The sequence below is a fragment of the Hemiscyllium ocellatum genome, chromosome 6, assembly GCF_020745735.1.
Source record: "Hemiscyllium ocellatum isolate sHemOce1 chromosome 6, sHemOce1.pat.X.cur, whole genome shotgun sequence".
Taxonomy (NCBI): domain Eukaryota; kingdom Metazoa; phylum Chordata; class Chondrichthyes; order Orectolobiformes; family Hemiscylliidae; genus Hemiscyllium; species Hemiscyllium ocellatum.
Window position 1 is genome coordinate 78,654,887 of NC_083406.1, and position 17,143 is coordinate 78,672,029.

Consider the following 17,143-nt stretch of genomic DNA (forward strand, 5'->3'; position numbering starts at 1 on the left):
ACTTAAAAGATCAAGTTACCAATTCCATATGGAGGGAAGTGTCATCATAGCTGAGCACAGTGCTTTTTAAAAAAAGTTGGTATCCATGTGAATAGCCAGTGAGCCAAGTAATTTTATTCATTCTAGGGATGTGGATGAAGCCACAAATGTAATTATTTATTTTCTGGCTCTGGATATCTCGCTGGACCTTCCCCCACAATATGGTAGCTTGCTAGTTCACTTCATTTGGCAATTTTAAAAAAAAATCAACATATGGTCATAGGGAGGACAGGCTGAAGAACGGTAGTCAAGTTCTTTCCCTCCTCAAACAGTAGCAACAGCTGCATAGGTGATTTTAGCATTGGCAAGATTTTATTTTAACTTGTGATTAGACAAGAGTTTAGATGATTCTTCCCCCTCTCCACACATTCCTAGCTGGTGTTATCCCAGTTGATGCTAATACTGGTCAAGTCAGATCTAAGAATGAAACCTGGCTTGATAGAGTAATTAGCACAACTAAATCAGTTCTGTGGCAAATCTTTTTTATTCACTTGATATTTTCTTCTTAATCCAAGTCCTTCCTCCAACCATGAACTACACTGTGAATTGGGCTCACAAATTACTTCAATTATTCCTTAAACTCATGTCTTTCACAGCCGTGTGAGACGTCTTCCTCTCTGACACTTTAACAGCCTTCTCCCTTTCTGATTCTTAACAGTTTGCCTCAAGGGTTTAAACATTGATCTTAAATTAATGTAAACAAATCTCCAAACAACCTGGTATCACTCAGAACAAATCTAAAATGAAATTTAAAACTATTCTTCCCTTTTTAACACAACAAAAATATATTTTCAACTTAAAATGCGTTGTGCTCTCAACTTAGAACAAAGTTCTCAAACAATACTATGTTAAGAACGTTCATCGCAGTGGGATCAATAAAGCCATCATTCAGTTGACAGAACTGACAAATCAACTTCCAGCACATAATAGCATCTGAATCATAACTATACTATATCGAATGAGAGTTTATGTACTATTTGGTACATATATCCACTGACTAGGAGAATCCCATAATCTAAGGCTAACTACTTCAATGTTATCTTCCAAATTCTCAAATGGATCAAGCGATAGGGGCAAAGGGGACAGCAGTGTTTTAACTTTTGCAAAATTACAACTCTCCAAACTGTGCAAAAGAGATGAGGCTGAGACTTTTCTTCCAGTTACTAAATCATAAAATGAATACTTGGAAGGTCAGAATTATCCATTCTCAAATAAGACAAACAGGAATTATCAATGTCATTGTGTAAATGATGATATTGGACGGAGTTTTGTCCTTTGTAATTGTCTTCTTTCAAACAACTAAGAGACTACGATTTGCATTTTGGCTCACTAGCTAAATTTATGTACTTGTGAACATCATCTGACATTTGGACAAGCAGAACTTTACAAAGAAAGCCATCTTTTGGCTGACTTTTAGACACTTGGCTATTTTGGTACTTACTGGAAAACTTTCAACAGCAATTTCTACTTGACCTTCTTCTACTTCATTCTCCGCAGTTTTGGGAACAGAATTCGGTCCTGATACAAAGCTACCCCTTTTGCGAGGGGAATCACTAAAACAGGAAAAATAAGACATAAAAAAAGTCAGCAATACAGATCAAATGTACAGATGAAAATTGTGACGAAATACAAGTTTGTTCAAAGTAGGATTGAATGGCAATAATTGTTGTGTCAAAGTCAAGAGTTTTAGATGCAGCTCATCAGTTGGGGTCTGGAACACAGCTATAATTTTTAGGCACTTTTAGGAATGGACGAGAGAGAGAGAGAAAAAATTGGTCTTGCTCAGAGACTCAAACCTCCACGTAACAAAGGTTCACATGCCTTTTGCCTTCCTAAATGCATTGCTACCCAAGCATACTTTCTTTCAATGACTGGTACATATTGAGTACCCAGGTTCCTTTATAGTCAAACATTTTCCAAACTATCACCATTTAAATGATACCCTGCCAATTGCCTTTTTCCTTCTGAAGTGGAAACACAATTAACCATGTCATACTGCATTTGACATGTATTTGATCAGTCAACTTGATGAAATCACCATGAAGTCACATTACTACTTCCTCACTCTCAAAATTTGGAGGGATCTTGATCAGCAAACTTGACAGTACTACATTGAATTTCCTCATCTAAATCATTGATTTTATTGCAAATAACTGGCAAACCCACTAGTTACCATCTTCTACTCCAAAAAAGGTCCATGCCTTCCTACTGTTTCCGACAAATTCTCAATTCATGCCAGAATATAACTGCCAATCTCATTCACTTTAATCTGAGCTGTTTAAAAATCAGGTGTCACCCATTTAAAACAGAAATGAGGTGAAATTTTCTCCTCTCAAGGGTAATGAGTCTTTGAAACGTTTTCCTGAAAAAGGTTGGGGAAGCAGAGTTCTTGAATATTTTAAAATCAGAGGTAGATAGATTTTTGACAGAACAAGGTGTAAGAAGTTATCAAGGGTAAGTGCTACGTGGATTTTGTTACAATTAGAATAGCCATGATCTTGCTGAATGGCAGAGCCTGAGATACCAAGTGGCCTTCTTCCTCCTCGTTCACAAGTCAATCAATTTGAGATTTTTCAGCTTTGTTACCATTTCCGTTTCCCTGGAGAAACATGTTCAGGTTGTAATCTTCTGTCATAAGGTCCAGGAACGACAATGTGAAGAGCATCACCTAAATAAAAACAGAACATCTATTTTCACTTATACAAATCTGCTTCCATTGAATCGTTGTGTAAAATACTCATGTCTGGTCTGCCTTCCCGTATCACACAAAGCACCTAACATTGCAACATGGAAGGCATCCCAATAATAATACAAGATAGTTGGGATTGTAAATAGTCATTGCCCAATATGTTTAAAAACGGAGATTGTCAGAAAGACCTGGGTGCCCAAGTGCAGGAATCAAAAGGTGGAGCACACTGGTACAGCAAGTAACTAGGAAATCTAACAAAATGCTCTTGTCTACTGTAAAGGTAATTGAATACAAAAGTAGGGAGGCAATGCTTCACTTAGACAAAGTACGCATGGAACATTTAGAATACTGCGTAGAGTTTGGGTCTTATTCGAAGATGGATGCAGATGCTTTGGAAGTAGGTCAGACAAAGGTGACATGGTTAACATCAGGAATAGGCAGGTGATTTATCAGAAAAAGGATGGGCACATGGTAGAGTTTAGAAAAGAGGCAACTTGACTGAAACATTTAAGATTCAAGGAGGCTTGACGAGGTGGATGTGGCAAGGATATTTCCTCTTGTGGAGAATCTAAAACCGAGGGTCACTGTTTAACAGTCATCTATTTAGGACTAGATAAAGCAATTTCCCTCAAAAAGGACTGAAACTCTTCCTCAAAAGGCAATGAAAACAGGGTCTTGGAGTATTTTTCTAGCAATGGTAGATCGATGACTGGTAAGCAATAGTGAAGGATTTTCAGGATTAGATAGGAATGTGGAGTTGAGGTTACAATCAGATCAGCCATAATCTTAATGAATGAAGGAGCAGGCTTGAAAGGTCAATTGTCTACTCCTAATTCACATGCTTATATTTTAAAAATAACTGTATCTTGCATATAAGCTTTGTAAATTAAGCCCTTAGATGCCATTCCTAGCACTTTAGGATTAGAGCTTTCTAAAAAGTCAATACAGATCACCAAAATGTAACCTTGAGTCCATCTTACAAGACACATGTCAAATTTTGCCTTTGTAATAAGGCAAGTACACATCAAGACTGCAGTCAAGGAGGCAAAAAAGTTAGCATGGATATGCTCAATGAACTGATGTCAACATAACTAAACCTTGATCAGTTAATCACAACCAACTACTTCCAGGTGGAGTCACTGAATGGTCATCTGAAGTCGAGACCTTGCCTGAATTTGGTCTGTTTAGTTCAAGGACACTAAGACCACCTGATTTCTCTCCCACACTACATCAGAGTTAAGTGCACCTAGAATAGTTTGGAAATCAACCAAGTTGATAGCCACATTATAGACAGCTAAGCTACCAATCAAACCTATTCCATCCATGGAAGTAAACATTTCAACATTCCAATTTCCCTCGCTATCAAGATCCTGGGGATGACCATTGACCAAAAACTCAAATCAACTCATTATATGACAACAAGAGCAGGTCAGAGGTTAGGAATACTACAGCGATTAACTCACCTCCTGACTCCCCAAAGCCTATCCACCATCCACAAGGCACAACTTAGGATAGAACGAGTGAAGCTTCAGCAACACGAGAAGCTTAACACCATTCAGGATGAAACAGCCTACTTGAGTATCATAACATCCAGCCTCTCCACCACTGATGCTTAGAAATAGCAGTGTGTACGAACTATAAGATGAACTGCAGAAATTCACCAAAAAATCCTTATAAACCTTCCAAACCAATGACCACTTCCATCTAGAAGAACAAGGGCAACAGATACCTCTGTTCCTCCATTGATGTTGGGTGAAAACCCTGGAACTACCTCACCCTCCCAAACCTGCTCACGGCACTGTGGGTTTATCTCAAGCACATAGACTGCAGAGTTTCAAGGTAGCAACTCTCCAACACATTCTCAAGAACTAAGGATAGGAAATAATTGCTGACTGAACAGCAATGACCAAGAATGAATAACAAAAATCCAAAATTAACCTACTTACCATTTGGGTTGGCAACAGAACGACTAAAATCCTGTGACCGGTTCTGGTTTGCACAAACATCAGGTCGAGGTTGTGGAATAACTGGACTGGTTCCAGGGCCATGTGCTATTACAACTGGGTTTGCAGGAAGAGGTTTAATAATCCTCTGCTCAGTTTGTGGAGAAATTGACAGGAGGCTGGTGTTAGCTCTGGTCACCTGCCTTGAACAATTTCCTCGTCGTCTTAATTCACTTAAAGCATTTTTGGTGCGAGCTATGGGAAACAAGAGTAATTTATTTTAAAAGAGGGTTGAATATCCCCTTGACAATCATAAATCGGTAAACTGCTATGAAATGAATACTGACAAAATGTACTTAAAATTAAAATTCCAAGACATTTACTGCTATCACTATCTCTATTGTGCATCAAGAAACGAATGTAGAAACTAACCTGAAATGAAAGAAAGCAGAGAAATTATAACATGAGAAAGTTTGACCAATGTTAGCCTTGACCAAAATTATTTCATACAAAATACTTTATGAAAAATACCTCTCTGGTTTGTAGCAAGTGCTACAGAGCTCTGTTGCAGACTCCTGGAAGTAAAATAAATACAGCAGTTAGATACAGTAATAAGAAACTTCTCAATTACATTTCTGGTCAATCGAGTGCAGTATTTAATGTTGTCAACTGGGAAGGCTTTCAAGTCACATTCAAGGACCTGCAACCTCTAAGAAAGTGCCTCTACTCCAGGTGTATAATCTGACAAAATAGATATTCGTAAACAAGAATATTTGGGAGGAAATGGTCATGAGGAATTTTTTTTATGCTTTATTCATTCATAGGGTGAGAGCATTGCTGGTTAGGCCAGCACTCATTGTCCATCCCTAATTACCCAGAGGGCAGTTAAGGGTCATTCACATTGCTGAGAATCTGGAGTCACATGTAGGCCAGACCACATAAGGATGGCAGTTCCCTCCCCTAAAGGACATTAGTGAATCAGATGAATTTTTCTGACAATCGGCAATGTATTCATGGTAATCACTGGATTATTAATTACAGACATTTATTGAATTCAAATTCCACCATCTGCTGTCGCAGGATTTAAACTCAGGTCATACATGTTACCTGGGTCTCTGGAAAATACTGTTCAATGATAACATCATTGCCATAACATAAATGCCATCACCTCCCCTGGAAGCAACTTTGCACATTTAGACTAACACCATGACAGAATGCGACATGCAGATGCTTTTTAACTCTTAAGCTTGTGTTATTTTCTTAAATGGTCCTCTTGTACTTTCAGTTTGGCTGATCTCAATGCAACTCCTGATGGAAGTGGATGGTTACATAATTTACATTAAACTAACCCAGATGCAGGACATAAAGGTGTTGTAATGAGGATGGAAGTACATTTGTTAGAATGAAGTAAAGGGAATTTTGTTTTGCATTGAATAATATCGCAATTAATGGGAATGCTTCATGTGAACACTTTATGCCTGACTTGAAGTATTCCATCTCAGCTTTGAGAGTTTTCTACAAACATGATGGCACATTCTAATTGCCAATATCTCATTTAAAAATATAACAACTAGTATAAGTCTTAGTTGAGACAATAACTCCTGATTCCTGAAGAAGAGCTCATGCCCAAAACGTCAACTCTCCTGCTCTTTGGATGCTGCCTGACCTGCTGCGCTTTTCCAGCAACACATTTTTAGTTGAGACAACAATTACCTAATCTGGGAAAGTGTGTACTCCAGTTTCCTCCAAAGGGATGGCAACACTGCAGGTGCTTCTGGCATTGAATCTAGAAAAAGAGGATAAAAATTCAGTTTTGCCAAAAGAAACTAGGACATCTCTACTGAGATGAGTGGACAGAAGAATCTACTCTACAGGGCCCATAATTAACCCAAGAACTTAAAGCTCAATCGTGAGAGACTGCTGGAGCAAGGTATTCTCATCCTTGCTTCAAGGGGTGACTTTAAAGAGATTTATAAAATCATGAGGGCATGGAAAGAGTAAATAGACAAGGTCTTTTCCCTGGAGTGTGGGAGTCCAAGAACTAGAGGGCATAGGTTTAGGGTGAGAGGGGAAAGATATAAAAGGGACCTAAGGGGCAACTTTTTCACGCAGAGGGTGCTAAGTGTATGGAATGAGCTGCCAGAGAAAGTGTTGGAGGGTGGTACAATTACAGCATTTAAAAGGCATCTGGATGATTATATGAATAGGAAGCGTTTGCGTGGATATGGGCCAAGTGCTGACAAAGGGAATTAGATTAATTTATGATATCTGGTCAGCATGGACGAGTTGGACCAAAGGGTCTGTTTCCACGCTGTACATCTCTATGACTAAGAGAAGGGAGAAGTTTCATTTTTACCTGCCCTAATTCCTACGCTTTTGGTACAATACATGCCAGTTCAGATTTCATGTCAAAGAATGGAATAACCCTGCTGAAAAATCTTTGAAGCATATAAGTGTTCAAGGATTTATCAGAATCATATTTAAAAAGAATACTTACTTTGAAAAAACTATCCTCTAAATAACTTCTCACCAAATTATTCTTGTACAGTTCTGGACAACATCTACTTGCACTGTGCTAATGAAGACATACTGCACAGAAATTTAACTGCATCAAAAAATTGACACCAAGCCAAAACAGGATTTTTTCTTCTTTTCACTTGTCACTTACTTCCTTTAGTTGCTTTCCTTTTTAGGATACTGCCATATACAACTCCTCTAAACAAATCATTTGTTTCTTTATATATCTTTCTCCAATAAACCTTTTGTCATTTCATCTGTCCTGTCTCCAACCCTATCACTTGCCTTCTCTTTAGTTTTCCTTCTGCATGCTTTCTTTCACACTCAACTGACAGACATACAAGAGGTTAGAAGTGAATGTAGTTTGACTGCAAGTCAAGATAAATTTAGCCATTTCATTGTTTAAGCAGAGCAAACTGCTGTAAATAAAAATAATGCAAAGGAGGAATAAACAGAGTTGGGCATCCTGTGATATCACAAAACCAATGAGGCACATGGATGACCAGAGCACAATTATGAACGTATCCTCGAGTATGGGAAGAACTACCACTGCTCGAGATGTTTAAGGTACTAGATAGCTATGTCTGAAATCAAATGAGAACAATCCCACTCAGCTGGCAAACACAAAGCATTGGAGGTTGGTGTACTGTTAAAAACCAGCTCCAACATAAACTGAGAATTGTGGAAATGCAAATCCTGTTGAGGAAGTCAAGACTTTGAAGGGCCTTGAGATTGGATCGGCTGAATATAATCAGCAAAAGGAGTGGACTTCAAACCAATTTTCAAACTGTAAGGTCTGTCTTAGTTGTTTCTGCCATTTAATGTGCAATTTGTAGTTTATATTCAACCTCAAATTGCTTGTTAATTTGTCAATAACTCATGTTAATCGTATTTTGAGTATCAAATAGGTAGCACTATACATTTGCTTTGTTGATCTTTGTATAGTAAAGCATTTCTGTTCAAATCTGAAGAATCTTGCAGCTTTATTCTGTTTGTCAAATAAGTGGAATTTTAAATTATCAACTTTAAAAAAGTTACTGGTCTTTAGAGATCATAGTAGTATAACGATGCAATATGTTATGTTGAATGTACTAATGTTAGAATTACCCAGATATTTGATTCTTCCAGCTTCCTTTTAGGTCTACTTTATCATTCTTCACCACAACTTACACACATTGTATCTCAACACTTCTACATTCTTGTCAATTTTTTGTTGTACTCATTGATTACCCAAAGCTACAGAAGAAATTATTAGCTGCAATTATCAGACAAATGAGAAAACACTTTCATAGAACCCAAGCGTACAGAGCACATGCTATGCTTACCTCTTGCTTTCATAACCACATACTCATTAAGAATAGTTTTCAAGTTTTTTCCAAAAAGTGACTGAAAGAGAATAAATGCAGTATTAATAAACAACACAAAACCACAAATAACTTTGGTTGGACAGTGTAACCAAAGTATAAAGCTAGAAACTGACAAATATTCTTGAGGTCAGTTAGAATCTGGGCAGAGAGAAACAGAGTTAATGTTTCACGTTAATGACAATACCTCAAAACTGAAGCAAGTTAGAAACGTACTGTATATTAAGCAAAAGAAAAGGGAAAAATGGGAGGTGGGGAAGAACAAAAGGGAGATTAGATAGCAACATAAACAGATTCGCTAACAAAGAGGGGTTAATGATGTAAATCATAATGAAACAAAGAAAAAAGATAAACTAGAAAAGATGTAAATAGGTTTGACAGAAACATTACCAAACATTGCAGACAGAAAAAAAAAACTAGGGTTAACAATTCTGAATGAAACTTTCTGAACGATGAATCCAGAATGGCAGTTGGACTTTCCAAAGAGCGACAGTCTCTCAGAAATTGGCACTCCACCCTCTCTTCATTACTAAAGAACAGGTGGCATTTCAGAGAGAAGATTCCACGAAATAGGCCTCCTTTAGGAAGGGCCAGAGTTGTGGAGGGAGGTGGATCCTGAGTGAAAGAGGGAGTATAAAGTCAGGAAAAGGTGCAGTTGAGTGTGTGTGAGGCAAGTATGGGGTCATCAGAACCCTCTGAATTTAAATCGATATTTTCAGAAAGTTCCAAGCAGAGAGAAATCGCTCAACAGAATCTTTAATTTCCTGGGAAGGTCCTACTGAACCTCCAACAATGGGGAGTCCCAAGGTCCTAATGTGCAACTTTCAGCTATGCTGGAAGAACAGGCAAGTGGCCAATGGAAAATCTGGCCACAAGGTACTATTCTTCAATATTATGTTAAGATACATTGGAACAGAGCAGGAAAGCAAGAGGAGAGAGATGTGGGATGGCAGGGAACCAAATTTTTTTGATCACAAAACAGAGCCCCATTTAATGCATACTAAAATTGAGACTTGCACGAAGTAGATTTAAAATACTTGGCAAAAAAATGAGAAATGAAGATAATTATTTAATGCAGATATCTGTCATGGTTAAGTACAGCCTGGAAAGGGTACTGGAAAAGGAGCAAAGGAATGGGAAGAATTGGATAACTCCTTCAAGTAAATGCTACATGCCAAACAATTCCAATATTCAGTATTTCAATTGATAAAATTTTCATTACTTGAAGTCATTCATATATATGACAATTTGATTTTGCATACAGAGGTGGTGGTGATGGACGACATCTTAAAATGCATAAAGGTGGATAAGTCCCAGGACCTGGTCAGGTGTACCCTAGAACTTTGTGGAAAGCACACCAAGCGATTGCTGGGCTCCTTGCTGAAATATTTGTATCATCAATAGCCACAGGTGAGGTGCCGGTAGATTAGAAATTGGCTAACATGATGACACTTAAGAAAGTCAGTAAGGAAAAGCCAGGGAACTATAGACCTATAGAATACATGAGCATGACAGCAATGGTGGGCAAGTTGTTGGAGGAATCCTAAGGGACAGGATTTAAATGTCTTTCAAAAAGCAAGGACTCATTAGAGATAGTAAAGTTTATGCATGGAAAATTGTGTCTCACTAATTTGATTAGCTTTTTAGACAAAAAACTTCAATGAAGAGGATTGAAGATGGCAGAGCAGTGGATGTGATGTATATGGACTACAGTCAGGTGTTCGACAAGGTTTTGTATGGTAGACTGGTTAGCACAGGGAGAACTAGCCACATTGATACAGAACTGGCTCGAAAATAGGATATAGAGATTGGTGGTGAAAGGTTGCTTTACAGACTGGAGGCCTGTACCCCAGAGAACAATGGGATGTTGACCACTGGGTCGAGGAGCAGCAGCTTGACTTTAGTTTGAATAAATGTAAGGTACTGCATTTTGGAAAGGGAAATCAAGGCACGACTTATACACTTAATGGTAAGATCCAGGGGAATGTTGCTGAACAAAGATGTTGGAGGGCAGGTTCATAGCTCCTTGAAAGTAGAGTCGAAGGTAGTCAGGATAGTGAAGGCAGTGTTTGACACGTTTTCCTTTATTGGTCAGTCAATTGAGTATAGGAGTTGGGAGGTCATGTCGTGGCTGTACAGGTCTTTTCCCCAGGGTAGCAGAGCCCAAAACTAGAGGGCATGGTGTAAGGCAAGAGGGGAAAGATTTAAAAGGGAGCAATGTTTTCCAGGCAGAGTGCTGCATGTACGGAATGAGCTGTCAGAAGAAATGGTGGAGGATGGTACAACTGCAACATTTAAAAGGTGTCTGGATGGCTATATAAACAGGAAGGTTTTATAGGAATATATGTCAAATGCTGGATTAGATTAATTTAGCATATCTGGTTAGCATGGCCGAATTGGATCAATGGGTCTGTTTCCTTGCTGTACAGCTCCATGACTACCTTAAAATTATTCCTCCTGTAAACATCTGGATTTTATAGTATAAAAGGTTAGTGTAAAAATTGTAGCAAAAGTCATCACTACTTTTTCTGGAATCATAAATGACCAATTTCCATAATGAATGAGACAAGTAGGTTTTTAAAGTGACAGCTTTTTAACAAACTTCAACAGATCCCTGTTGGTATATTTTTCAAAATCTATCATGAGAGGTGAGTTTCTCTTGCAGGGACAGCATTTATCGCTCACAGATTTCCTTCCTATTGCCTTCATGAGCTGTTGTGGTTCATTTCGTGTAGAGAGACCAACTTTTCTGATAGGAAGTTCCAAGGTCTATACGCAGGACAAGAACACAGACTGCAGATTCAGGATGGTGAGTGGGCTTGAAGGAGACCTTGCAGGCAATCATGTTTCACATGGCAAGTGCCCCTGTCCTTCTACATGGCAGTGGTGGGAGGTTTGGAAACTGTCTCAGGAACTTTAATGATTTTCTGCATTGCAGATGGTACAGCTTACAGAAGTGTTTTTCCTCAAAATATAACATAACTGTGCAAGTAATATGTATACTTATTGATAAAATTGTAATTGGTACAGTTTAACATTTATAAATACTGTATCTAAAATCAAGCTTCACAGAAATCTTTACTTTCACAATGTCCAACTGAGAAATCATAAATCTAATTAGCAAATTAAGTCTATCAATCTCATTAACAACACAGATTTGATTACATAGATTGGAGACTTTGATTTATAAGTTACATATTTTAGTGACATATCTGAGAAGGAAGATAGAATTAAAAAAAAACAAAAACAAGTGCAGTAATAACTCATCAGTATATTTCAAAGCTTTAATAGTCAAGTCTTGCTCACTGAAGGACAAAGTGCAACACATACTCCATGAAAAATGAAATCACCAATAATCTTAAAATGACCTTGTCATTTTATTGATCACCCAAAGAACAGCAATCAACAAAGCAGCTAGACAATCACTCATTATAGTCAAGATAGAAAAACACATCAGTAGGAATGGCCAAATTGTACACTCCTTTATAATGTGTCAAGTTCTATATCCAGCTCTGGTCACTGATAATCAAAGAGACTGAAGCACAGAATAAGATCTTGAAAGAAGAAATATGGGGAACTTGGGTTTTTGTGAAAGCTGATTTTAAGAGACCAAGACCCTCAAAGTGGAAAAGTTTAGAATGTTAATTCAAAAATAAAAAGATGACAGGTTTAAAATAGGAAAAAAAATTAATGACTTGTAGGATAGTAATTCTTCATTATGAACACATGGAATGAACTTGCAAATTAAATATTTGAGAAATAATAAAGAAAAGCACACTTGAAAAACTGCAGTTTTCAGCTTAGGCTGTCTGCACACAAGGATTTGCCCATTGAGATAAAGATACAAGTTATCATAGACACACCCTTCTTAACATGTAGGCCCAAGTAATAAAAAGTGGAGCTTTATTCATCTTCAGGGATTGCTTCAACTATTTTTTGGGATGGTGTGGTAAAATTCCTTCTGATTTATTATGTGGTAGGTCTGTTGAGAGGTCCTTAAATGGGCCTTTGATTTCCATCAATACTTTATAACGCAAATTATACAATGCATTCTATACCAGTAAACAAGCAGGCACCAGCCCATCCTCAGTACTGTGTTCGGCATACTCCTTTAGATCTCCACTTTCCAATATAAAGGTTCTGCAAGTATTAGAAAGCTTTTCTTGTTGCAGGTATCCTACAAGAAAAGCACAATAAAGTTGTTTGTCAATAACCTATGCATGAAGTGATATTTTAAAATAAACATTGCTTCAGACATTCTAGCAGTTAAAAAAACAACGCAAAGGTTTCTACTACTAAAAAAAAATGACAAAGGAAATTCAGAATCAAGATCAAATCACAGGTCTTTCAGTCATGATTTTTCTTCATAGAGAAATTCCCCTTTTACGAATTGTGATAAACTTCAGCAAATGAGCTTGTTTTGAAGGACAAGCATTAGTAGCCAAAATCCATTTTTCAAACAAGACAAAAGGTATTTCTTTATAACTACACATTAAACCATATTCAGACAACATTCAGATGGAGTACAGCAGTTGGTTGGATTGTGTCATTATGTATCTCATCATATATACAATGAATTACGTAAGACGAGAAGGTTGTGATATAGGGACAAACACTTTCACTAAACGAAATAATGCTTGCAATGCTTTCAAAAGGAGGAATCTTCTGGCTGCTTGACACCAAGCTGTTACTAATGGCTGCAATCCCATCATGACCCCACACCCCCTCCAACAACTATCCAGTGTCTTCTCCATTTCCCAAGTCTACACAAGACTTAATAGCTGATAGCTGTGCAACAAATTTATATGCTGCTAAAGATTCGAGAAATTCATCCTTGGATGTTGAGGATTGAAATTCTACCTTATACAAATCTTCATTTTGAATATATTGCTTTGCACAAAAGTAGAAATGAACTACGTACAATGAATTAATGCAGCCTTGTAAAATGTGCCATTATCTCTCATTTAAAGATCATTTCATATGTCCTTTCCACGTAAATTATCCCCATCACATCACTCAAAATACGATCCTTTTCTTTCCAATAAGGATTTGAGCACAACATTTTTGAATTCGATCCATGTGACCTGAGAAAAACATCTAACCATGCAATGATACTTATTGTTCTTAAGTGATGCCACATTGATAGAGAACAACTGCTTCATTTATTCTAAGAATGAACAATCTACTGGTCATTAACATAAAACAGATTAATTTCTCCTAGTATGCCTAATATTGAACATTAAAAACAAATTGGTTGGGAGTAGATTACACAATTCTGCCCCATTTTATTCATTCTTCAATAAACTAATTGAAACTTGTATGTAGCTTTGATAACATACACAGAAATTCACTAAGTTTATCTTGGTACATTCATCTAGATCAGCAACTATAACGATCTTTAAGTGTTAGATCAGTAGAAGAACAGTCATCTTCAAGTCAGAAGATCTTGGCTTAAGCCCTATTCCAGATACAAGGAAACAATCTAGACTGGTACTTTATTTTACAAACAGTGCACGCTCTCTTTTTCAAGTTGCCAACTTTCCATAAAGATGCTAAACTAAAGTCACACCTGCCCTCTTACTTGAATGTAAAAGAAGCTAATAAAATTTTAATAAATAGATTTCTGTTCCATATCACACGATTTCCAGGATTGAGTGCGCATATTGTTTGGTACATATCTTATGTATAGTAGTAGCTACGTTTCAAAGTACTTCACAATAAAACTCAAAAAAAATCAAAGGTTATGAAAGAAATTGTTTCTTTTGTATAGTGTTTAAAGGACAATAAAGTGTGTATTTTGCCTCTGCAAGGAGTTAACTGCAAACATAGAGCTATTTGCATTAGTTATACTTTCAGACAATAATTGGGGATGAAGAACCATGGTTTAGCAACTCTGCTGCTCAGCACACCAACCCTGAAGAGTTTCTCATATCTGCCTAACGGAAGACTACTAAATTATTTTCAAGATTAATTAATAATCACCATTGTGAGTTTCAATATTTAGTGTGGAAAATGAAGCTGAATTTCAGCATGAAAGAAGGCAGCTGCAGAATGAAAAACTGCAAAGAAAAACAGACATCAAATGAACAGAGCCAAATTACAGAATCAATCATTTGATAACTGAGTCCAGCAGCTCCAGAGCATCCTAGGATAACACTGTCATGTAAGTAGCCGATGTGGTTCGTTAAGAGAATTGTAAGGATAATGATTTGAAATTCTTGGTAGAGGATTCAATTTCATTTCATTTCTGGTATTTATCATTCGACTAGATACAAAACTACCACACAAAAACAAAAATCCATCCCATGCCTTAGGCTGTGATTTATGCACAATATCCGCAGTCACGATGTTGCCACTACTCTCTGTAGTTGACCTTAAATGCCTTCTGCTGAAGCAGATTAAAACATCATTCATATTCTAAAGTTATATGAAGCAACATCAACATAATGTCAGAGATTGTTGGGGCTGTCAAGCACAGATAACGACACTGTAATCTCATAATAATTAAACCGCAGCGGCAGCCGCAATGTTGCACTGACTGTGATTCAATTTTATAACAGAAACTTGGAGCAAGTTACCACTGAAGGTAGCGAATTAAAACGCCTTCATCAAGAGGTAACTCTAGCGGCAGCGGGTGATATCCCACCCACTTGAATCTACCACGTACTGCCCGCTGTCGGTCTAACGCCTTCCCCTTCAGCGGCCCTGAGCCGCCCGGGGACAGAGACGGGCCGCGTGTCCGCCCCACCTACCCAAGACGAGCCGTGCTACGTCTGACGGCAGCAACATGTTCACCGAATCAGCCCCAAGGAGTGAGGGGGGACCGGGGAGGAGCGGCCAAGATTCCCTCGCCGTTCGCCACTCAACCACATCAGACACTGGTCCTCCAGCCGAAAATGGCGCGTAAAAACAACGCAGCACTTCTCCCGGGCCAGCGTCCGGCGGAAGTGAGGCGCGGGGCAGACTGCAATATGGGAGTTGTAGTTTAGCGGCGAACGAACCGAATGGACTACACATCCCAACCGTCACTTGGTATCCGCGCATGTGTGTGAATAGATGGAAGGTGAGGGGGGCGGGGCGGGTCAGACCTCAACCTGTAAGCTGGGAGAACGTTTCGGCAGCGACCTCCATGTGTTGACTCATGGCCTGGGCTCGCGTTTAAATGAAGTTTGATGCAGACCCAGAGTTTAGTTCGGGATTTTTGTTGCTGTGAGTTCTGTTAAAGAGATGTTGGCTGAACTGTGGGCGCGCACGGCGTTTGGCCATGATTGTATAAATAATCCGCTTCTGGGGTATCTTCCCAGCGATCATCACCATTTGATTCGCTGGGCTCCGATAAGGGTTTCGCGCCAAGCGGAAGGTCAGCGTGGACGCTGGTTAGACCAAAACATTGTCCACCGGGAGTAGAGGCTGCCCCCCCCCTCTCATGCAGCCCCTCCGGCTTCTGGGTGACTGCAGGCTCTGCCACATTTGGGGGGGGGGGGGGGGGGGGGGGTAGGTATTGGTCCTTGGAAGCCATGATGTGGAGGAGCTGGTGTTAGACTCGGGTGAAACAGAGTTAAAAATCACAGGACACCAGGTTCTAGTCCAACAGGTTTATTTGGAAGCACCAGCTTTCCCATATTAATACGCAATTTCTCAAGATAACGTAACTTTAAAAAGTTCTGGAATTTATATGTTAATGAACTGAAACTGCAACCCATTCTAAAAGATGAAAGACATAGCGTCAATCTAGGTTTGTTCTATATATCATTGCAGTTGTGTGGCACTCTAATCTTTTGCTATAGGTTTTGTGTCTTATGGTCCTGCTCCTGGTGAAGGAGCAGCGCTCCAAAAGCTCGTGCTTCCAAATAAACCTATTGGACTATAACCTGGTGTTGTGTGATTTTTAAGGTGGAGATTTGTGCTCGCCATCTGACACCTCGACTTCACGTCTGCACATTCCTAATGAACTCTCCCCGGGATATTCAATACGTTCCCAATCAACCTACCCCATTTCAGTCAGTCAGAAGCCAGAGACTCCTAGACAGCATTTAATGGAGATGGTGGAAGAAAGGGGATCAGAGGTGGTGAGAACCACATGTTGTCTCTTTTACAGGAGTCTTGCCATACTCAGTTCCACTTAAAACCATAAGTGGAAAAGAACAGCATTCCTTGGGACCATGGATCCCAGGACTGCTAACTCTATGGACCAGAAGAATCATTGGGAGGCATTGACTGCTAGTGCTGCCTATCTGACAGCCAACCAAAGTCAGGCTAATCATGAGTCCCAGGCCACAGATGAAGTTTAAAAGTCAACTACCATAAATACTGGAAATCTGAAATAAAAACAAAAAATGCTGGAGAAACTCAGCAAAGAAAGAGAAACGGTGTTAACATTTCAAGTCCAAGATGACTTAAATGATGGTAGCGGGGGAGGGGGTTCAGCAGTGAAAGTGTGGTCCCCACCTCCATGTTGATTTCTTCTATCAAGCACTAAACTTCCTTTTGCAAAGCATTGATTGATTTTGTCTTTAAGCATGGTGTTACTGGAAAAGGTACTCCCAGAACAGTAAAAATGTCATACTGAACTGAGGACAATTTGTTGATAG

The 17,143-nt window shown here is 38.7% G+C and overlaps 2 protein-coding genes across 2 annotated transcripts in view; one reads left to right on the plus strand and one right to left on the minus strand.

The window, feature by feature from the left end:
* npat (nuclear protein, ataxia-telangiectasia locus) overlaps positions 1 to 15,474 on the minus strand; it is a 44,305-nt gene extending 28,831 nt beyond the window's left edge. The window contains exons 1-8 of the mRNA XM_060826057.1: positions 15,305 to 15,474; positions 12,611 to 12,729; positions 8,514 to 8,574; positions 6,385 to 6,457; positions 5,203 to 5,246; positions 4,675 to 4,926; positions 2,626 to 2,707; positions 1,481 to 1,592 (exon numbers count right to left, since the gene is read on the minus strand). Coding sequence (XP_060682040.1) covers positions 1,481 to 1,592; positions 2,626 to 2,707; positions 4,675 to 4,926; positions 5,203 to 5,246; positions 6,385 to 6,457; positions 8,514 to 8,574; positions 12,611 to 12,729; positions 15,305 to 15,341 — 780 coding nt within the window. The 5' untranslated portion in view covers positions 15,342 to 15,474. The remainder of the gene's footprint in view (positions 1 to 1,480; positions 1,593 to 2,625; positions 2,708 to 4,674; positions 4,927 to 5,202; positions 5,247 to 6,384; positions 6,458 to 8,513; positions 8,575 to 12,610; positions 12,730 to 15,304) is intronic.
* Positions 15,475 to 15,689: 215 nt separating this feature from the next.
* The window catches only part of atm (ATM serine/threonine kinase), a 165,897-nt gene continuing 164,443 nt past the window's right edge, over positions 15,690 to 17,143 (plus strand). The window contains exon 1 of the mRNA XM_060826966.1: positions 15,690 to 15,761. The gene's annotated coding sequence lies outside the window, so the exon portion shown is untranslated. The remainder of the gene's footprint in view (positions 15,762 to 17,143) is intronic.